This window comes from Bombina bombina, chromosome 11 (assembly GCF_027579735.1).
Source record: "Bombina bombina isolate aBomBom1 chromosome 11, aBomBom1.pri, whole genome shotgun sequence".
Lineage (NCBI taxonomy): Eukaryota > Metazoa > Chordata > Amphibia > Anura > Bombinatoridae > Bombina > Bombina bombina.
Genome location: NC_069509.1, coordinates 192597957 through 192621681, shown reverse-complemented (window position 1 = coordinate 192621681; position 23725 = coordinate 192597957). Strand labels below are relative to the sequence as shown.

Here is a 23725-nt window from a genome sequence, read left to right as displayed (position 1 = left end):
CCGTCTCTCAGGGCATCTGTCACCCCGTCTCTCAGGGCACCTGTCACCCCGTCTCTCAGGGCACCTGTCACCCCGTCTCTCAGGGCATCTGTCACCCCGTCTCTCAGGGCTCCTGTCACCCCGTCTCTCAGGGCTCCTGTCACCCCGTCTCTCAGGGCACCTGTCACCCCGTCTCTCAGGGCATCTGTCACCCCGTCTCTCAGGGCTCCTGTCACCCCGTCTCTCAGGGCTCCTGTCACCCCGTCTCTCAGGGCTCCTGTCACCCCGTCTCTCAGGGCACCTGTCACCCCGTCTCTCAGGGCTCCTGTCACCCCGTCTCTCAGGGCTCCTGTCACCCCGTCTCTCAGGGCATCTGTCACCCCGTCTCTCAGGGCATCTGTCACCCCGTCTCTCAGGGCACCTGTCACCTTGTCTCTCAGAGTTCATGGCACTTCGTTTCTCAGGGCTCCTGTCACCCCGTCCCTCGGGGTCCCTGTTACCTGCTCCTCACGCCTCACAGCAGAGTTCCCATGTGTCACGTGACTGATCAGAGTACTGCGATTGGGTTACAGCGCACACAGGTTTGTTTCTCCAAGCACGTGTTTCCGATTGGATGTTATGGTCACATGACTGTCTCAGATTGACAGATACTCTTGTTCTCCCATTGGTTGTTTAAAAAAAGTACATGGTGATTGGCTATTTACTGCTTTCACTAACCGTTGTGTTCATTGGTTAATGTCTTCTAAACTGTGCGGCGGTTGGCTGCCGGTATGTCTTTTGCTATTTGCTGTCTGCAGCTAGGTAACCAGTGCAAACACACCGAGGTTTGTATCGCAGGCCTGAACCCTGACACCGAGACTGAGCTGTGGGTGTGTGAGAGACCCTGAGACATAACTGCCACTGACAGAGACTCAGAGGCTTAGACTGACCAGGACATTTCCTATAGCAGAATGCACAGTGAGTGAAGGGCAGGGGTGGGTGAGATGGATCACTGTGTACTGGGGGAGTGAGGGGCAGGGAGTGGGTGTGAGGGATCACTGGGTACTGGGGGAGTGAGGCACAGGGAGTGGGTGTGAGGGATCACTGGGTACTGGGGGAGTGAGGGGCAGGGAGTGGGTGTGAGGGATCACTGGGTACTGGGGGAGTGCGGCACAGGGAGTGGGTGTGAGGGATCACTGGGTACTGGGGGAGTGGGGCACATGGAGTGGGTGTGAGGGATCACTGGGTACTGGGGGAGTGAAGGGCAGGGAGTGGGTGTGAGGGATCACTGGGTACTGGGGGAGTGAGGCACAGGGAGTGGGTGTGAGGGATCACTGGGTACTGGGGGAGTGAGGCACAGGGAGTGGGTGTGAGGGATCACTGGTTACTGGGGGAGTGGGGCACATGGAGTGGGTGTGAGGAATCACTGGGTACTGGGGGAGTGAGGCACAGGGAGTAAAGTTGGTGTGAGGGATCACTGGGGGAGTGGGGTACATGGAGTGGGTGTGAGGGATCACTGGGGGAGTGGGGTACATGGAGTGGGTGTGAGGGATCACTGGGTACTGGGGGAGTGGGGCACATGGAGTGGGTGTGAGGAATCACTGGGTACTGGGGGAGTGAGGGGCAGGGAGTGGGTGTGAGGGATCACTGGGTACTGGGGGAGTGAGGGCAGGGAGTGGGTGTGAGGTATCACTGGGTACTGGGGGAGTGAGGGGCAGGGAATGGGTGTTAAGGTTCACTGGGTACTGGGGGAGTGAGGGGCAGGGAGTGGGTTTGAGGCATCACTGGGTACTGGGGGAGTGAGGGTCAGGGAGTGGGTGTGAGGCATCACTGGGTACTGGGGGAGTGAGGGGCAAGGAGTGGGCAGGAGGGGAAACATAAGACAGATGGGCTGGATGAGGTGTGCAAACTATGGGGGGCACATAAACCAGATGGGCTGGATGAGGTGCACAAGCTAGAGGCGGCATGTAAGCCAGGGGGACTGGAGGGGTGTGCAGGCCTGAGGGGACTCACGATCCGTTGGGGCTGGGCCTTGTTGCTCTCTACAAATAAAGAGATACACATTCCGCCTTATATTAGTATAAAATATTACATTAATATAAGGATATCAATTTATTTTTCTTCAAATAGAGCAGCAGTACTGTTTGGTAGCCACGAAGTTAAAGGAACAGTAAAGACAAAATTAAACTTTAACAATTCAGATAGATCAGGGATGTTAAACAACTTTCCAATTGACTTTTATTATCTAATTCGATTTGCTCTGTTGTTGTCCTTTTTTTAAATTATACCTAGGTATGCTTAGGAGCAATAATACACTACTAGTAGCTAGCTGCGGATTGGTCGATGCACAAATGTGTACTGCTAGCTCCCAGTAGTGCATTCCTTCTCCTTCACCAAAGGATGCAACTAGAAATAAGCAACATTTTTATTAGAAGTAAATTGGAAAGTTGTTTAAAATTGTATGCTCTATCTGAACAATAAAATAAATTGTTTCATGTTCCTTTAAAGAGAATGTAAACCTTAAAATATATTTGCCCTTAACTTAAATTATATTAGTAGTTAACCTGATTAGTCCAACTTTGCAGAGCAAAAGGGCAGTAGAAGCGTTTAAAAATCTATTTTATACTTACCCAAAAACGCATCTTCTGTCTGCCTACGAATCCGAAACATTTTTTTCAATACTTGCCATCATTGCCCCTGCAGCCAACAGTGGAGCGAATGTCCGTCTTCTCCAATTTTGACAGCGCGCGTTCCCTCTCCAAGTGTGCATGCGCATTCAACAACCATATACACAGAATCCCAATGCTTCGTCGTGCATTGAGATTCTGTGTTTCTGATTGAGCGGTGAGTCACTCCTATTGACGAACGAGTAACTCAAATATTGGAATCCATACTCAAACAGTATTTTTTTTAAACTCCTTTATGTATTTTATAAACAAATTGAAAATCAACTTTACATTATAGATATATATATATATATATATATATTTGTCAAGCTGACTGGTTAAAGTGCGCATGCGCATCGGAAAAAAGGGCATTTGAAATATGAATGATTGACAGAACCGCCCTGCAGCACTGTCCCTGAAAAAAAAAATCTCTGGCTGCATTGGCCAATAGTGGAATTCAAATCAGGTATTTATTTTTATTGATTTTAAAAGTCATCCTTATACTCTGCAAACTAAGGTCAATATACATAGAATACCATAATTATAGTTATCCCAGTTTAATATTTACAGTCCCTTTAATTCAAGATTAAAACTATTTAGACGCATGCCTTTTTTTAGATTGTTACATTGTAAATATGTAACGCTAATGGCTTGTAACACAAAACATTTGTTGTTGCAGGTAAAACTTTGGGAAATGATAGAAAAAGGAATTCTAAATCAAACATCAGACAAGAGGTGAATATCTCTTTTATTTGTAAAATGATTTATTCTTTTGCTGCTTTTATAAAGGTTCCAAAATGTCTTAAATAGGTCCTGGGGAGAACGCTGATTAATGGGCACACCAACCGGCTGATTTTACTGAATACTCATCTACAATTTAAGCCAATATTAAGCTAAAATATTAGACTTTGTCGATGTTTGTTGAACACATTATCATTAAATCAGTTAATGTTAAATGATGTAATTAATTTGTACTTTGGCTAGTTTATGTAACATTTATAAATAGAATTTTTTTTTATAATATTGTAAAGTTTTATGCTGCTCCCACCCTGCTACCTTATAATGCCACACAGCAGGCAACAATTTCTGAGCAGAACCTTGTTAATATTATGGAATATGGTATTATAAGTATGGTAAACTACAGTGGCCATCTTAAGGACACAGACATAATCAGGATTAAAGGGGCCATGGTTCACTTTTTTGTTTCATGCATGAAACATTCTTAGCTTAAAGGGGTAAATAAAAAAACAAAAATAAAAGTAAATGTCTGAGTCCAGATAATATTCATACAAGGGATCTAGAAGGTCTTTGATCCATGATAGCTACTCCATTAGCTGATTTATTTTATCAGTCACTGCTAATAGTTGTTTTTCCACAAGACAGGAAAATTGCTAATGTAGTCCCTCTTCATAAAAAGGGTAGTAGGGAAACTTCTGCTAACTATAGGACAGTCAGTGTGAACTCAATTGCAGGGACATTAATGGAAACTCTTTTAAAGAAAAGACTTGTATCTTACCTTCAGACAAACAACTTAGAAGACAAATGACAGCATGGTTTCACTGCTGGAAGATCATGTCCGACTAATCTAATTGATTTATTTGACCTTGTAACTAAATTAATAGACCAGGAAGGAGCCATAGATGTTGGATACCTAGACTTAAGCAAAGCATTTCACACCGTTCCACACAACAAGGGTATTCCCAAAATTTAGATGCTAAGATTAACTGGGTAAAATGCTGGCTTTAAGGAAAGAAGGCAAAGGGTTTCAATGAAAGGAGTACATTCAAATGACGGATCAGTTACTAGTGTTGTTCCCAAAGGGTCAGTTATTGGGCCTGCTTTGTTTAGCATGCTCATCGGTGATATTGGAAGTGGGCTTCAGTGGAAGGTTTGCTTGTTTGCTGATGATACTTTTTTTTTTTTAACAGAATTGTTCCAGGAGGGTGGATGAACAGTGATATAAAAAAAAAACTAGTGAACTGGGCATTTAAATGTGTTGTGGTTATAAATATAGGATCCTAAACCCCAAAAGCCAATTATAGTCTCAATGGTACATTACTGACTGTATTAGTAGCAGAAATAGCAAACTTCTTATTCCACTTAACAGATCATTAGTTAGGCCTCATCTAGAATACTGTGTACAGTTCTGGAGAACATATCTACAGAAGGATATAAATAAAGTAGAAACTGCCCAAAGGAGGCTACTAAATGGTACATGGTCTAAAATTTGAAACGTACAAAGAAAGACTCTATGATCTAAATGTGTATAGTTTAGAGGAGAGAAGGGAAAGAGGTGACATGATATAAATCTTCAAATATATGAAGGGACTTAATTAAAGGGCCATGATACCCAAATGTTGAAACACTTGAAAGTGATGCAGCATAGCTGTAAAAAGCGGAGTAGAAAATATAACCTGAACATCTCTATGTAAAACAAGAAAGTTATTTTACCTCAAAAGTTCCTCAGTATTCAAACCACATTGTGAAGGACTTTAAGCAGAAAATCACGAAATCAGTATGTCTGTCCCGGGACAGGCAAGGGAGTGAGCCTCGTGCACACTCCTGTAATTTCCCTATTCAGTTTAAGGAAGTTTTCTATGAAATCTCATGAGAGTTAAGTGAAATCTCATGTGATCACAGTAAAAGAGTTCATGACCTCAGCACTGTTGATGCTGATTGGCTGCTGTTCATTTCTTCATTTTTTTTTATTTTTTTTACCTGCAGCTGAAGTATAGCTTTTTACACAGAACTTACTCTGCTGAGCTCAGGAGATTGTGAGGTAAAATATCTTCCTTTTTTACATAGAGATGCTCAGGTGATATTTTCCTGTTATACTGCATCAGTTTCAAGTAATTTAGCATATGAGTATTATGCCCCTTTAAGTGGAAACTGAAAGCATTTTTCACAAAAAACAAATACTAAACACTGGGTTACAATCTTAAGTTAGAGGTTAGAAGATTCAGGAGAAATGTGAGGAAGCTTTCTGTAAAAAAAAAAAAAAAAAAAGAGTGGTGGATTCGTGAAATAAATTTCCAATAGAGGTGGTAAACACAGGGACTGTAAAATAATTCAAGAATGCTTGGGACATGCATAAGGCTATGCTAAGAAAACAGTAACATGTAATATGTGTAGACTTGATGGGACATACATAAGGTTATACTAAGTAATAAGTAATATGTAATATGTGTAGACTTGATGGGACATACATAAAGCTATACTAAGTAATAAGTAACCTGTAATATGTGTAGACTTGATAGGACATACATAAGGCTATCCTAAGTAATAAGTAATATGTAATATGTGTAGACTTGATAGGACATACATAAGGCTATACTAAGTAATAAGTAACATGTAATATGTGTAGACTTGATGGGACATGCATAAGGTTATCCTAAGTAATAAGTAACATGTAATATGTGTAGACTTGATGGGACATGCATAAGGCTATCCTAAGTAATAAGTAACATGTAATATGTGTAGACTTGATGGGACATGCATAAGGTTATACTAAGTAATAAGTAACATGTAATATGTGTACACTTGATGGGACATACATAAGGTTATACTAAGTAATAAGTAACCTGTAATATGTGTAGACTTGATGGGACATGCATAAGGTTATACTAAGTAATAAGTAACATGTAATATGTGTAGACTTGATGGGACATGCATAAGGCTATTTTAAGTAATAAGTAACATGTAATATGTGTAGACTTGATGGGACATGCATAAGGTTATACTAAGTAATAAGTAACATGTAATATGTGTAGACTTGATGGGACATGCATAAAGCTATCCTAAGTAATAAGTAACCTGTAATATGTGTAGACTTGATGGGACATGCATAAGGTTATACTAAGTAATAAGTAACATGTAATATGTGTAGACTTGATGGGACATGCATAAGGCTATCCTAAGTAATAAGTAACATGTAATATGTGTAGACTTGATGGGACATGCATAAGGCTATGCTAAGAAAACAGTAACATGTAATATGTGTAGACTTGATGGGACATGCATAAGGCTATCCTAAGTAATAAGTAACATGTAATATGTGTAGACTTGATGGGACATGCATAAGGCTATGCTAAGAAAACAGTAACATGTAATATGTGTAGACTTGATGGGACATGTATAAGGTTATACTAAGTAATAAGTAATATGTAATATGTGTAGACTTGATGGGACATGCATAAGGTTATACTAAGTAATAAGTAACATGTAATATGTGTAGACTTGATGGGACATGCATAAGGCTATCCTAAGTAATAAGTAACATGTAATATGTGTAGACTTGATGGGACATGCATAAGGCTATGCTAAGAAAACAGTAACATGTAATATGTGTAGACTTGATGGGACATGCATAAGGCTATCCTAAGTAATAAGTAATATGTGTAGACTTGATGGGACATGCATAAGGCTATGCTAAGAAAACGGTAACATGTAATATGTGTAGACTTGATGGGACATGTATAAGGTTATACTAAGTAATATGTAATATGTGTAGACTTGATGGGACATGCATAAGGTTATACTAAGTAATAAGTAACATGTAATATGTGTAGACTTGATGTGACATACATAAGGTTATACTAAGTAATAAGTAACATGTAATATGTGTAGACTTGATAGGACATGCATAAGGCTATGCTAAGAAAACAGTAACATGTAATATGTGTAGACTTGATGGGACATGTATAAGGTTATACTAAGTAATAAGTAACATGTAATATGTGTAGACTTGATGGGACATGCATAAGGCTATCCTAAGTAATAAGTAATATGTGTAGACTTGATGGGACATGCATAAGGCTATCCTAAGTAATAAGTAATATGTAATATGTGTAGACTTGATGGGATATGTATAAGGCTATCCTAAGTAATAAGTAACATGTAATATGTGTAGACTTGATGGGACATGCATAAGGCTATCCTAAGTAATAAGTAATATGTAATATGTGTAGACTTGATGGGACATGCATAAGGCTATCCTAAGTAATAAGTAATATGTAATATGTGTAGACTTGATGGGATATGTATAAGGCTATCCTAAGTAATAAGTAACATGTAATATGTGTAGACTTGATGGGACATACATAAGGCTATCCTAAGTAATAAGTAACATGTAATATGTGTAGACTTGATGGGACATGCATAAGGCTATCCTAAGTAATAAGTAACATGTAATATGTGTAGACTTGATGGGATATGTATAAGGCTATCCTAAGTAATAAGTAACATGTGTAGACTTGATGGGACATACATAAGGCTATCCTAAGTAATAAGTAACATGTAATATGTGTAGACTTGATGGGACATGCATAAGGCTATCCTAAGTAATAAGTAACATGTAATATGTGTAGACTTGATGGGACATGCATAAGGCTATACTAAGTAATAAGTAACATGTAATATGTGTAGACTTGATGGGACATACATAAGGCTATACTAAGTAATAAGTAACATGTAATATGTGTAGACTTGATGGGACATACATAAGGCTATCCTAAGTAATAAGTAACATGTAATATGTGTAGACTTGATGGGACATGCATAAAGCTATCCTAAGTAATAAGTAACATGTAATATGTGTAGACTTGATGGGACATGCATAAGGCTATACTAAGTAATAAGTAACAGTAATATGTGTAGACTTGATGTGACATACATAAGGCTATACTAAGTAATAAGTAACATGTAATATGTGTAGACTTGATGGGACATACATAAGGCTATACTAAGTAATAAGTAACATGTAATATGTGTAGACTTGATGGGACATGCATAAGGCTATCCTAAGTAATATGTAATATGTGTAGACTTGATGGGACATGCATAAGGCTATCCTAAGTAATAAGTAATATGTAATATGTGTAGACTTGATGGGATATGTATAAGGCTATCCTAAGTAATAAGTAACATGTAATATGTGTAGACTTGATGGGACATGCATAAGGCTATCCTAAGTAATAAGTAACATGTAATATGTGTAGACTTGATGGGACATGCATAAGGCTATCCTAAGTAATAAGTAACATGTAATATGTGTACACTTGATGGGACATACATAAGGCTATACTAAGTAATAAGTAACATGTAATATGTGTAGACTTGATGGGACATGCATAAGGCTATCCTAAGTAATATGTAATATGTGTAGACTTGATGGGACATGCATAAGGCTATCCTAAATAATAAGTAACATGTAATATGTGTAGACTTGATGCAACATACATAAGGCTATCCTAAGTAATAAGTAACAAGTAATATGTGTAGACTTGATGGGACATGCATAAGGTTATACTATGTAATAAGTAACATGTAATATGTGTAGACTTGATGGGACATACATAAGGCTATCCTAAGTAATAAGTAACATGTAATATGTGTAGACTTGATGGGACATACATAAGGCTATCCTAAGTAATATGTAATATGTGTAGACTTGATGGGACATACATAAGGCTATACTAAGTAATAAGTAACATGTAATATGGGTATACTTGATGGGACATGCATAAGGCTATCCTAAGTAATAAGTAACATGTAATATGGGTAGACTTGATGGGACATACATATGGCTATCCTAAGTAATAAGTAACATGTAATATGTATAGACTTGATGGGACATACATAAGGCTATACTAAGTAATAAGTAACATGTAATATGTGTAGACTTGATGGGACATACATAAGGCTATCCTAAGTAATATGTAATATGTGTAGACTTGATGGGACATACATAAGGCTATACTAAGTAATAAGTAACATGTAATATGGGTATACTTGATGGGACATGCATAAGGCTATCCTAAGTAATAAGTAACATGTAATATGGGTAGATTTGATGGGACATACATATGGCTATCCTAAGTAATAAGTAACATGTAATATGTGTAGACTTGATGGGACATGCATAATGCTATCCTAAGTAATAAGTAACCTGTAATATGTGTAGACTTGATGGGACATACATAAGGCTATACTAAGTAATAAGTAACATGTAATATGTGTAGACTTGATGGGACATACATAAGGCTATCCTAAGTAATAAGTAACATGTAATATGTGTAGACTTGATGGGACATACATAAGGCTATCCTAAGTAATAAGTAATGTCAGTATATGGCCGGGTTATAATACAATATGTTTAATAATTATCTTTTAAACTAAACCCCCAATAAAATGCATATACCAAGACAAAAAAAATCAATGAAAATTCCTAAATTCTTTTTATTAGTTAAAATTTATAGACACCATGAATTATATTTGTAGTAGTTTTTAGAACTAGCCTTATTCACAATTGAGTTTTTATTAAAAATACCACAATAAGATATTACAGTATGGGTCAATAACGTCCAGACAACTGTATCCTAACAGTGCTTAGTTAAAAAATAGAACAATATACACTTTAATTAACACACCAGAATGTATATATATTCTAAATGTAAACACCCTGTTTAAATGCCAATTTATCTATGTTGAAATAAGTTCTTATTTACCTACAGTTTAAGACAAATTCTGAAATATTTTTATATATTTGCAAAGATAAATTACTTAGCATACAAAAGACAAGCTTAGGACTATGAAACACAAGGTTAAAATACAACTTGTTCTTTTAGACCTGCTATTTGATTATAATTACTAAATACCTTTGATTTGAATATTACTTATGTTTAGCAACCTCTTATACTTTACCAAAAATAACCAAATCGATATTCAGCTTCCTGTTTAATTCACCTCAGAATACAAAAGGAGTATTTTTGCAATGTGATAAGAAAAAGTAGCCCAATTTGCTTGGATTAACTTTGTCCCCGCAGCAGTTACCAGTTACCAGCCTTCCAGCAAAAGTTAGCAGCCAAAGTTTTTTTTTTTTTTTTTTTCCCTATGCTTGGGGTTAAATCATGTGATATAACCCCACCCCTTTTTGTTCTGTACCATCATTGGTGAATTGGTTTGGGAGGCCCTTTGGAGCTGAACATCTCATTGGACACCTGAGAGGTCAGGAAAGGGAATCCTCACGCTTGATCCAAGATTTACAACACATAAAAATATAGATGGTTTCAGAGTAGAAATAGGGGTCAGTGACAATCTGATAGGGATTTTAGCTTCACACCTCAGCAGGACATCTTTGGAAGCAATCCTTTGTTCTCAGATGTGGAATACATAGAGTGTGATGAATGAGCATGCTCAAACTTACTATTTGAGAGATTTCATACTTATTTTATCTTATATTACACACATATATGTATTTTCCATTGATATTTACAGATGCCCTGACGGTAACCTGTAATATGTGTAGACTTGATAGGACATACATAAGGCTATCCTAAGTAATAAGTAACAGTAATATGTGTAGACTTGATGGGACATGCATAAGGCTATCCTAAGGAAACAGTAATATGTATAGACTTGATAGGGCATGCAAAAGTCTATCTTAAGGAAACCCTAACATGTAATATAGGTAGACTTGATGGGGCATGCATAAGGCTATCCTAAGGAAACAGTAACATGTAATATGTGTAGACTTGATGGAACATACATGAGGCTATCCTAATTAATAAGTAACCTGTAATATGTGTAGACTTGATGGGACATGCATAAGGCTATACTAAGTAATAAGTAACCTGTAATATGTGTAGACTTGATGGGACATGCATAAGGCTATCCTAAGTAATAAGTAACATGTAATATGTGTAGACTTGATGGGACATACATAAGGTTATACTAAGTAATAAGTAACATGTAATATGTGTAGACTTGATGGGACATACATAAAGCTATCCTAAGTAATAAGTAACCTGTAATATGTGTAGACTTGATGGGACATGCATAAAGCTATCCTAAGTAATAAGTAACCTGTAATATGTGTAGACTTGATGGGACATACATAAGGTTATACTAAGTAATAAGTAACCTGTAATATGTGTAGACTTGATGGGACATGCATAAGGTTATACTAAGTAATAAGTAACATGTAATATGTGTAGACTTGATGGGACATGCATAAAGCTATCCTAAGTAATAAGTAACCTGTAATATGTGTAGACTTGATGGGACATGCATAAGGTTATACTAAGTAATAAGTAACATGTAATATGTGTAGACTTGATGGGACATGCATAAGGCTATCCTAAGTAATAAGTAACATGTAATATGTGTAGACTTGATGGGACATGCATAAGGCTATGCTAAGAAAACAGTAACATGTAATATGTGTAGACTTGATGGGACATGCATAAGGCTATCCTAAGTAATAAGTAACATGTAATATGTGTAGACTTGATGGGACATGCATAAGGCTATGCTAAGAAAACAGTAACATGTAATATGTGTAGACTTGATGGGACATGTATAAGGTTATACTAAGTAATAAGTAATATGTAATATGTGTAGACTTGATGGGACATGCATAAGGTTATACTAAGTAATAAGTAACATGTAATATGTGTAGACTTGATGGGACATGCATAAGGCTATCCTAAGTAATAAGTAACATGTAATATGTGTAGACTTGATGGGACATGCATAAGGCTATGCTAAGAAAACAGTAACATGTAATATGTGTAGACTTGATGGGACATGCATAAGGCTATCCTAAGTAATAAGTAACATGTAATATGTGTAGACTTGATGGGACATGCATAAGGCTATGCTAAGAAAACGGTAACATGTAATATGTGTAGACTTGATGGGACATGCATAAGGTTATACTAAGTAATAAGTAACATGTAATATGTGTAGACTTGATGTGACATACATAAGGTTATACTAAGTAATAAGTAACATGTAATATGTGTAGACTTGATAGGACATGCATAAGGCTATGCTAAGAAAACAGTAATATGTGTAGACTTGATGGGACATGTATAAGGTTATACTAAGTAATAAGTAACATGTAATATGTGTAGACTTGATGGGACATGCATAAGGCTATCCTAAGTAATAAGTAATATGTGTAGACTTGATGGGACATGCATAAGGCTATCCTAAGTAATAAGTAATATGTAATATGTGTAGACTTGATGGGATATGTATAAGGCTATCCTAAGTAATAAGTAACATGTAATATGTGTAGACTTGATGGGATATGTATAAGGCTATCCTAAGTAATAAGTAACATGTAATATGTGTAGACTTGATGGGACATGCATAAGGTTATACTAAGTAATAAGTAACATGTAATATGTGTAGACTTGATAGGACATGCATAAGGCTATGCTAAGAAAACAGTAACATGTAATATGTGTAGACTTGATGGGACATGCATAAGGCTATCCTAAGTAATAAGTAATATGTAATATGTGTAGACTTGATGGGACATGCATAAGGCTATCCTAAGTAATAAGTAATATGTAATATGTGTAGACTTGATGGGATATGTATAAGGCTATCCTAAGTAATAAGTAACATGTAATATGTGTAGACTTGATGGGACATACATAAGGCTATCCTAAGTAATAAGTAACATGTAATATGTGTAGACTTGATGGGACATGCATAAGGCTATCCTAAGTAATAAGTAACATGTAATATGTGTAGACTTGATGGGACATGCATAAGGCTATACTAAGTAATAAGTAACATGTAATATGTGTAGACTTGATGGGACATACATAAGGCTATACTAAGTAATAAGTAACATGTAATATGTGTAGACTTGATGGGACATACATAAGGCTATACTAAGTAATAAGTAACATGTAATATGTGTAGACTTGATGGGACATGCATAAAGCTATCCTAAGTAATAAGTAACATGTAATATGTGTAGACTTGATGGGACATGCATAAGGCTATACTAAGTAATAAGTAACAGTAATATGTGTAGACTTGATGTGACATACATAAGGCTATACTAAGTAATAAGTAACATGTAATATGTGTAGACTTGATGGGACATGCATAAGGCTATACTAAGTAATATGTAATATGTGTAGACTTGATGGGACATGCATAAGGCTATCCTAAGTAATAAGTAATATGTAATATGTGTAGACTTGATGGGATATGTATAAGGCTATCCTAAGTAATAAGTAACATGTAATATGTGTAGACTTGATGGGACATGCATAAGGCTATCCTAAGTAATAAGTAACATGTAATATGTGTAGACTTGATGGGACATGCATAAGGCTATCCTAAGTAATAAGTAACATGTAATATGTGTACACTTGATGGGACATACATAAGGCTATACTAAGTAATAAGTAACATGTAATATGTGTAGACTTGATGGGACATGCATAAGGCTATCCTAAGTAATATGTAATATGTGTAGACTTGATGGGACATGCATAAGGCTATCCTAAATAATAAGTAACATGTAATATGTGTAGACTTGATGCAACATACATAAGGCTATCCTAAGTAATAAGTAACAAGTAATATGTGTAGACTTGATGGGACATGCATAAGGTTATACTATGTAATAAGTAACATGTAATATGTGTAGACTTGATGTGACATGCATAAGGCTATCCTAAGTAATATGTAATATGTGTAGACTTGATGGGACATACATAAGGCTATCCTAAGTAATAAGTAACATGTAATATGTGTAGACTTGATGGGACATACATAAGGCTATCCTAAGTAATATGTAATATGTGTAGACTTGATGGGACATACATAAGGCTATACTAAGTAATAAGTAACATGTAATATGGGTATACTTGATGGGACATGCATAAGGCTATCCTAAGTAATAAGTAACATGTAATATGGGTAGACTTGATGGGACATACATATGGCTATCCTAAGTAATAAGTAACATGTAATATGTATAGACTTGATGGGACATACATAAGGCTATACTAAGTAATAAGTAACATGTAATATGTGTAGACTTGATGGGACATACATAAGGCTATCCTAAGTAATATGTAATATGTGTAGACTTGATGGGACATACATAAGGCTATACTAAGTAATAAGTAACATGTAATATGGGTATACTTGATGGGACATGCATAAGGCTATCCTAAGTAATAAGTAACATGTAATATGGGTAGATTTGATGGGACATACATATGGCTATCCTAAGTAATAAGTAACATGTAATATGTGTAGACTTGATGGGACATGCATAATGCTATCCTAAGTAATAAGTAACCTGTAATATGTGTAGACTTGATGGGACATACATAAGGCTATACTAAGTAATAAGTAACATGTAATATGTGTAGACTTGATGGGACATACATAAGGCTATCCTAAGTAATAAGTAACATGTAATATGTGTAGACTTGATGGGACATACATAAGGCTATCCTAAGTAATAAGTAATGTCAGTATATGGCCGGGTTATAATACAATATGTTTAATAATTATCTTTTAAACTAAACCCCCAATAAAATGCATATACCAAGACAAAAAAAATCAATGAAAATTCCTAAATTCTTTTTATTAGTTAAAATTTATAGACACCATGAATTATATTTGTAGTAGTTTTTAGAACTAGCCTTATTCACAATTGAGTTTTTATTAAAAATACCACAATAAGATATTACAGTATGGGTCAATAACGTCCAGACAACTGTATCCTAACAGTGCTTAGTTAAAAAATAGAACAATATACACTTTAATTAACACACCAGAATGTATATATATTCTAAATGTAAACACCCTGTTTAAATGCCAATTTATCTATGTTGAAATAAGTTCTTATTTACCTACAGTTTAAGACAAATTCTGAAATATTTTTATATATTTGCAAAGATAAATTACTTAGCATACAAAAGACAAGCTTAGGACTATGAAACACAAGGTTAAAATACAACTTGTTCTTTTAGACCTGCTATTTGATTATAATTACTAAATACCTTTGATTTGAATATTACTTATGTTTAGCAACCTCTTATACTTTACCAAAAATAACCAAATCGATATTCAGCTTCCTGTTTAATTCACCTCAGAATACAAAAGGAGTATTTTTGCAATGTGATAAGAAAAAGTAGCCCAATTTGCTTGGATTAACTTTGTCCCCGCAGCAGTTACCAGTTACCAGCCTTCCAGCAAAAGTTAGCAGCCAAAGTTTTTTTTTTTTTTTTTCCCTATGCTTGGGGTTAAATCATGTGATATAACCCCACCCCTTTTTGTTCTGTACCATCATTGGTGAATTGGTTTGGGAGGCCCTTTGGAGCTGAACATCTCATTGGACACCTGAGAGGTCAGGAAAGGGAATCCTCACGCTTGATCCAAGATTTACAACACATAAAAATATAGATGGTTTCAGAGTAGAAATAGGGGTCAGTGACAATCTGATAGGGATTTTAGCTTCACACCTCAGCAGGACATCTTTGGAAGCAATCCTTTGTTCTCAGATGTGGAATACATAGAGTGTGATGAATGAGCATGCTCAAACTTACTATTTGAGAGATTTCATACTTATTTTATCTTATATTACACACATATATGTATTTTCCATTGATATTTACAGATGCCCTGACGGTAACCTGTAATATGTGTAGACTTGATAGGACATACATAAGGCTATCCTAAGTAATAAGTAACAGTAATATGTGTAGACTTGATGGGACATGCATAAGGCTATCCTAAGGAAACAGTAATATGTATAGACTTGATAGGGCATGCAAAAGTCTATCTTAAGGAAACCCTAACATGTAATATAGGTAGACTTGATGGGGCATGCATAAGGCTATCCTAAGGAAACAGTAACATGTAATATGTGTAGACTTGATGGAACATACATGAGGCTATCCTAATTAATAAGTAACCTGTAATATGTGTAGACTTGATGGGACATGCATAAGGCTATACTAAGTAATAAGTAACCTGTAATATGTGTAGACTTGATGGGACATGCATAAGGCTATCCTAAGTAATAAGTAACCTGTAATACGTGTAGACTTGATGGGACATGCATAAGGCTATCAAAAACTTCCCCAAAAGAGCATTTTTTTTTGCCCTCACTACATTTAAACAGATTTTTTTTTTTTTTTAATATTTACCTATCAAAAATTTATATAATCATCCAAACACCAGCATATCCCACTATTTGACGATCGCCTTGGTGCAAACTTGAAATGCAATATACCAACCAAAAAAGGTGCAATCTCAGGTCTTTTTTAGTGAAGTAAACAAATTACTTAATTATGCTGACGAAGGTGACTAGATCCCCGAAAACGTTCCAAATAAAGTGATGAACACAGCAAATATTTATAGTGTAAAACAACAAATTAACAAGACTCACACCAAGCTTGAAGTGTGGCGCCAAACATCTGCCCTGGAACGCAGCTTGCGTTCCACTGACTCGTAAGACCGGAACCTCGCAGCTCAGGTACAACGATGACAATGAACTATTCTAAGTCAATCGTAGACAGACTCATTCTACAAAGTAATTTTATTGGCTGAACGCCATGAAAGGTTGATTAGGGGGCAGGTCCTGTTGGCTGCTCTCCATCCGTCCGCTACTAGCTGAAGACTACTGTAAATAGTTGTGACAGCGGCAGGACCTCCAGGCTCGGTACCACCTTACACAGCAACCATAGACTGGTATAGCAGCAACAGCACTGACCTGCACAATTTGGTGACAACAAACTCTGGGGACAGAAAGCTGCAGAAACTTGCAAGTATAGCTAATATTAGTGTGTCAGAGCAGCATGAAAGCCTGTAACAGAGTAAGTAAAAGAACCTGAGGGGGAGTAACAGACCCTGGGGACCATTCACCCAGCAGAGCCTGGTGACAAGTAACGGAGGATAGTACTAGAAAGTAGCAGCAGAATATCAGACAGAGCAGAGCCTGGTGACAAGTAACGGAGGAGAGAACTAGAAAGTAGCAGCAGAATATCAGACAGAGCAGAGCCTGGTGACAAGTAACGGAGGAGAGAACTAGAAAGTAGCAGCAGAATATCAGACAGAGCAGGACCTGGTGACAAGTAACGGAGGAGAGAACTAGAAAGTAGCAGCAGAATATCAGACAGAGCAGGACCTGGTGACAAGTAACGGAGGAGAGAACTAGAAAGTAGCAGCAGAATATCAGACAGAGCAGGACCTGGTGACAAGTAACGGAGGAGAGAACTAGAAAGTAGCAGCAAAATATCAGACAGAGCAGAGCCTGGTGACAAGTAACGGAGGAGAGAACTAGACAGTAGCAGCAGAATATCAGACAGAGCAGAGCCTGGTGACAAGTAACGGAGGAGAGAACTAGAAAGTAGCAGCAGAATATCAGACAGAGCAGAGACTGGTGACAAGTAACGGAGGAGAGAACTAGAAAGTAGCAGCAGAATATCAGACAGAGCAGGACCTGGTGACAAGTAACGGAGGAGAGAACTAGAAAGTAGCAGCAGAATATCAGACAGAGCAGGACCTGGTGACAAGTAACGGAGGAGAGAACTAGAAAGTAGCAGCAGAATATCAGACAGAGCAGGACCTGGTGACAAGTAACGGAGGATAGAACTAGAAAGTAGCAGCAGAATATCAGACAGAGCAGGACCTGGTGACAAGTAACGGAGGATAGAACTAGAAAGTAGCAGCAGAATATCAGACAGAGCAGGACCTGGTGACAAGTAACGGAGGAGAGAACTAGAAAGTAGCAGCAGAATATCAGACAGAGCAGGACCTGGTGACAAGTAACGGAGGAGAGAACTAGAAAGTAGCAGCAGAATATCAGACAGAGCAGGACCTGGTGACAAGTAACGGAGGAGAGAACTAGAAAGTAGCAGCAGAATATCAGACAGAGCAGGACCTGGTGACAAGTAACGGAGGAGAGAACTAGAAAGTAGCAGCAGAATATCAGACAGAGCAGGACCTGGTGACAAGTAACGGAGGAGAGAACTAGAAAGTAGCAGCAGAATATCAGACAGAGCAGGACCTGGTGACAAGTAACGGAGGAGAGAACTAGAAAGTAGCAGCAGAATATCAGACAGAGCAGGACCTGGTGACAAGTAACGGAGGATAGAACTAGAAAGTAGCAGCAGAATATCAGACAGAGCAGGACCTGGTGACAAGTAACGGAGGAGAGAACTAGAAAGTAGCAGCAGAATATCAGACAGAGCAGGACCTGGTGACAAGTAACGGAGGAGAGAACTAGAAAGTAGCAGCAGAATATCAGACAGAGCAGGACCTAGTGACAAGTAACGGAGGAGAGAACTAGAAAGTAGCAGCAGAATATCAGAGCAGAGCCTGGTGACAAGTAACGGAGGAGAGAACTAGAAAGTAGCAGCAGAATATCAGACAGAGCAGGACCTGGTGACAAGTAACGGAGGAGAGAACTAGAAAGTAGCAGCAGAATATCAGACAGAGCAGAGCCTGGTGACAAGTAACGGAGGAGAGAACTAGAAAGTAGCAGCAGAATATCAGACAGAGCAGGACCTGGAACTGCCAAACCCAGGGAAACCAAGCAGCATCTCAGCCTGGCGCATGAAGAGTCTGTACCATGGACTGACCGCTCTAGAGACAACAAGTAGGAGAGTTTGGGACAGGCAGTAACCAAAGCTGGGGCAGCAAGTTCAGCTACAGCCGCGTTGCGCATGCTGAAGTACACATACCGCCGTCATAGACTCATAGCCGATCTCAAAAGTCTGCATAAGAGAGACATTACTCATACATGGAGGCTCTTCACTCAGAATCTAGATGTGTGAGAAAAGTTTCTCTTATTATGCAGACTTTAGAAATCCTTCAGGCGGTCACCTCAAAATTCACTCACGGTCCACTGGTAGACCACGATCTACCTCTTCCCAACCCCTGATCTAGGCCCATTTTGTTATATTTCATGCCACCATTTCACCTCCAAATGCGATCAAATAAAAAAAAAATCAATTACGTTTTCACAATTTTAGGTTTCTTATTAAAATTATGTACAAACAGCTTGTGCAATCATGGTACAAATTGTTGTAAATTCTTCTCTGGGATCTCCTTTGTTCAGAAATAGCAGACATATATGACTTTGGCATTGCTTTTTGGTAATTAGAAGGCCGCTAAATGCCGCTGTGCACCACACTTGTATTATGCCCTGCAGTGAAGGGGTTAATTAGGTAGCTTGTAGGATTAATTTTAGCTTCCAACCCCCTGATTCCTCCTTGACCGCTCTCAAAAAGCTCTCTTCCATCCCCCACTCCATAATTGTCACCCCCATCTTAATTAAAATAAAAGGCTATATATATCTATATATATATATATATATATATATATATATATATATGTGTATGTGTGTGTGCTTTTTGCAGGGGAGTATCCCATCCCACCTTACCTCCCAACCTCTCTGATTACCCTCTACCTAATTTCCGCCATCTTAGGTACTGGCAGCTGTACCGATCAGCCAATAGAATGCAAGCTCAATCTGATTGGATCAGCCAATCGGATTGAACTTGAATCTGATTGGCTGATTCAATCAGCCAATCAGATTTTTCTAACTTAATTCCGATTGGCTGATAGAATCCTATCAGCCAATCGGAATTCGGCGGACGCCATCTTGGATGACGTCATTTAAAGGTACCTCATTCGTAGTACAGCAGTCAGCCGGGATGGATGCTCCGCGGCGGCGGAGCGAAGAAAGAAGATTGAAGATGCCGCCGGAAGAATGAAGACTTTGCTGCCGCTTGGAGGAAGACGTCGCCGGAGGAAGAATTCTTCTTTGCCGCTTGGAGGAAGACATCGCCGGAGGAAGAATTCTTCTTTGCCGCTTGGAGGAAGACATCGCCCGGATCGGATCAGGAGTTCGGCCCGGTGTGGTGAAGACAAGGTAGGGAGATCTTCAGGGGGGTAGTGTTAGGCTTTTTTAAGGGGGGTTTGGGTGGTTTTAGAATAGGGGTATGTGGGTGGTGGGTTGTAATGGGGGGGGGGGGGATTGTATTTGTTGTATGCAAAAGAGCTGAATTCTTTGGGGCATGCCCCACAAAAGGCCCTTTTAAGGGCTGGTAAGGTAAAGAGCTTTGAAATTTGTTTAATTTAGAATAGGGCAGGGAATTTTTTTTATTTTGGGGGTTTATTATTTTATTAGGGGGCTTAGAATAGGTGTAATTAGCTTAAAAATCTTGTAATCTTTTTTTTATTTTTTGTAATTTAGTGTTTTTTTTTTTTTGTAATTTAGTTTAGTTAATTTAATTGTATTTTTAGATAGATGTTTGTAGTTTATTAAATTTATTGATAGTGTAGGTGTATTTATAACTTAGGTTAGGATTTATTTTACAGGTAATTGGGTAATTATTTTAAATAGGTAGATATTAAATAGTTAATAACTATTTAATATCTATTATACCTAGTTAAAATAATTAACAATTTACCTGTAAAATAAATATTAACCCTAACATAGCTACAATGTAATTATTAATTATATTGTAGCTATCTTAGGGTTTATTTTATAGGTAAGTATTTAGATTTAAATAGGAATATTTTAGTTTATAAATGAATTAGATTAATTTAATATAAATTTAGTTAGGGGTGTTAGGGTTAGATAGAGTTAATATAGTTAATATAAATACTATAGTAACTATATTAACCCTAATATAATTAGGGTTAATATAGTTAATATATATAATGTAATACCTATATTAACTATAATATACTTAGGGTTAATATAGATAATATAGCTGGCGGCGGGGTAGGTAGATTAAATTAGGGGTTAATCATTTTAATAGAGATGGCGGCGGTGTAAGGGGCTTACATTAGGGGTTAATAATATTAATATAGCTGGCGGCGGTATAGGGGGATTAGATTAGGGGTTAATAATTTTTATATAGGTGGCGGCGGTGTAAGGGGTCAGATTAGGGGATAGATAAGGTAGATGGCGGCGGTTTTAGGGGCTCACAGTAGGGGGTTAGTTTATGTAGATGGCGGCGGGGTCCGGGAGCGGCGGTTTAGGGGTTAATAACTTTATTAGGGATTTCGGGGGGGGGGATCGCGGTTGACAGGTAGATAGACATTGCGCATGTGTTAGGTTTTATTTAGCAGATCGCGGTTGACAGGGAGATGGACATTGCGCATGCGTTAGGTGTTAGGTTTATTTTCTAGTTAGTTTAGGGAGTTACGGGGCTCCAATAGTCAGCGTAAGGCTTCTTACGGCTGCTTTTTGTGGCGAGGTGAAAATGGAGTAAGTTTTCTTCATTTTCGCCACGTAAGTCCTTACGCTGCATATTGGATACCAAACTGCGCTGGTTTGGTATACCTGCCTATGGCCCAAAAAACTACGGGCGACGGCAGAAATATACGCGCGTAACTTCTAGGTTACGCCGTATATGGGATACCAAATCAGCGTAAATATTGGCGTCGCCGGCTTTTGCGGGCGACGATTTATATCGGATCGACCCCTATATGTTTTTTACATGTGAACTTTATTTGGGCAGTATTATATTTCAAGGCACTTGGGCTAAGGAGTTATGCTGCATTTTAATGGCTACGGTGGTTTCACTATATTATATTTAACATAGAAAAAGAGCGGTATAGGTCACACCCACGATGGGTGGTCCTTCCGGTTTTTGCGCGCCACTCTGTAAGCTTCAGTTTACAGAGAGGGGAAGTGCGCATTAGATTTGACCGGTCTGTTCTAGAGTTGAACACGCATTGCTAGTACAGACATTGTTTTCTGCTTGAAAACAGCTGTTGTTATTGCTTCAAATGGATCTTCTGCAGACCGAAAAGTGTCTGTCGATCTTCAGTAAGGTAGGAGCACTTCAGCAGAGTGCTGAGGGGCAGAGGTTGAATTTAATTGTTTTTGCAACATAGGAAGACCATTTTTGTATTGAACGTTATTTAATCTGTCAGTTTGCAAAATAAAAAGGTACCGTTTTGTATTTAAAGAGACGGTAACGTTTTTTTCAAACTAATTTTTTTCCAAATATTTTTCATAGCAAAGTTTATTATTTGGTAAATTGAGTGCAAGCATGGATCAGGAGGACTTGCAAGATGTCACCTGTGCTTTATGTTTTGATGCTAATGTGAAACCACCAATCCCTTTCTGTCCTTAATGTATTCAAAGGACTTTGAGTTATAGGGATAAGATTTTATCAGAGCCAGTCTCTTCTAAGGCAGATGTTGTCAAAGAGTCTAATAATGAAGGTCAATTTATGCCGCAGCTTTCTCCCCAAACGTCCCAAATTTTACCGCCCTCTCAAGCAGGGCCTTGTTCCTCAGCTATAGTCCCTGCGGGGATTTTGTTACAGGACGTAGCTTCTCTTATGTCATCAACTATTTCTGATGCCCTGTCTGCCTTTCCTATGTTGCAGAGCAAACGTAAGAGAAAAGCCAGAAATTCAGTGAGCGAGGTTTCAGATGAGATTGTTGCAGTGTCAGTGGTATCCTCCCAGCGACACGAAGAGGAGGGTACTGCAGTAGCTTCTGAAGGAGAAATTTCAGATTCAGAGGGTTTATTATCTCTGACAGACTCGGAAGTGGTATCTTTTAGATTTAAGCTTGATCACCTTTGTCTGTTACTCAGGGAGGTTTTGGTCACCTTGGATGATTGTGACTCCACAGTGCTGGTTGTCCCTCAAAAGTCTAGTAAACTGGACAGATATTTTGAGGTTCCTTCCTATACAGATGTATTTCCAGTTCTCTAAAAGAGCTACTGAAATCATTGCTAAGGAATGGGAGAGACCAGGTATCCCCTTTTCTCCCTCTCCTATTTTTAAGAAAATGTTTCCAATAGCCGACTCTGTTAAGGAGGCTTGTCAAACTGTTCCTAAGGTAGAAGGAGCCGTCTCTACCTTAGCTAAAAGAACTACTATTCCCATAGAGGATAGTTGTTCTTTCAAAGACCCAATGGATAAGAAGTTAGATGGGTTACTCAAAAAGATTTATGTTCACAAGGGTCTGCAGTGGCAACCGGCTGTGTGCATTGCCACCGTCACTAGTGCGGTGGCATATTGGTTTGATGCACTGTCTGAAGCTCTCAGGAATGAGACTTCTTTGGATGACATCCAAGATAGGATAAAGGCTCTTAAGCTAGTCAATGCCTTTACTTCGGACGCTTCCCTTCAAGTTATCAAATTGGGAGCGAAGATATTGAGTTTCTCTATTTTAGCCCGCAGAGCCTTATGGTTAAAACCTTGGTCTGCGGATGTGTCATCCAAGTCTAAGCTTCTAGCTATTCCTTACAAGGGGAAGACTTTGTTCAGACCTGATCTGAAGGAGATTATTTC

General features: G+C 38.1%; 2 protein-coding genes across 5 annotated transcripts in view; one reads left to right on the top strand and one right to left on the bottom strand.

The window, feature by feature from the left end:
• Window positions 1-551, bottom strand: part of GTF3C1 (general transcription factor IIIC subunit 1) — a 274627-nt gene extending 274076 nt beyond the window's left edge. For 3 of the 4 annotated variants that reach the window (XM_053694472.1, XM_053694474.1, XM_053694475.1), the window contains exon 1: window positions 480-551. The gene's annotated coding sequence lies outside the window, so the exon portion shown is untranslated. Of the gene's footprint in view, window positions 1-407 lie in introns of all 4 variants that reach the window. The other variant, XM_053694473.1, reaches the window with a different exon arrangement.
• Window positions 552-784: 233 nt separating this feature from the next.
• Window positions 785-23725, top strand: part of KATNIP (katanin interacting protein) — a 362447-nt gene continuing 339506 nt past the window's right edge. The window contains exons 1-2 of the mRNA XM_053694469.1: window positions 785-936; window positions 3304-3359. Of these exons, the coding sequence (XP_053550444.1) occupies window positions 930-936; window positions 3304-3359 (63 nt within the window). The 5' untranslated portion in view covers window positions 785-929. The remainder of the gene's footprint in view (window positions 937-3303; window positions 3360-23725) is intronic.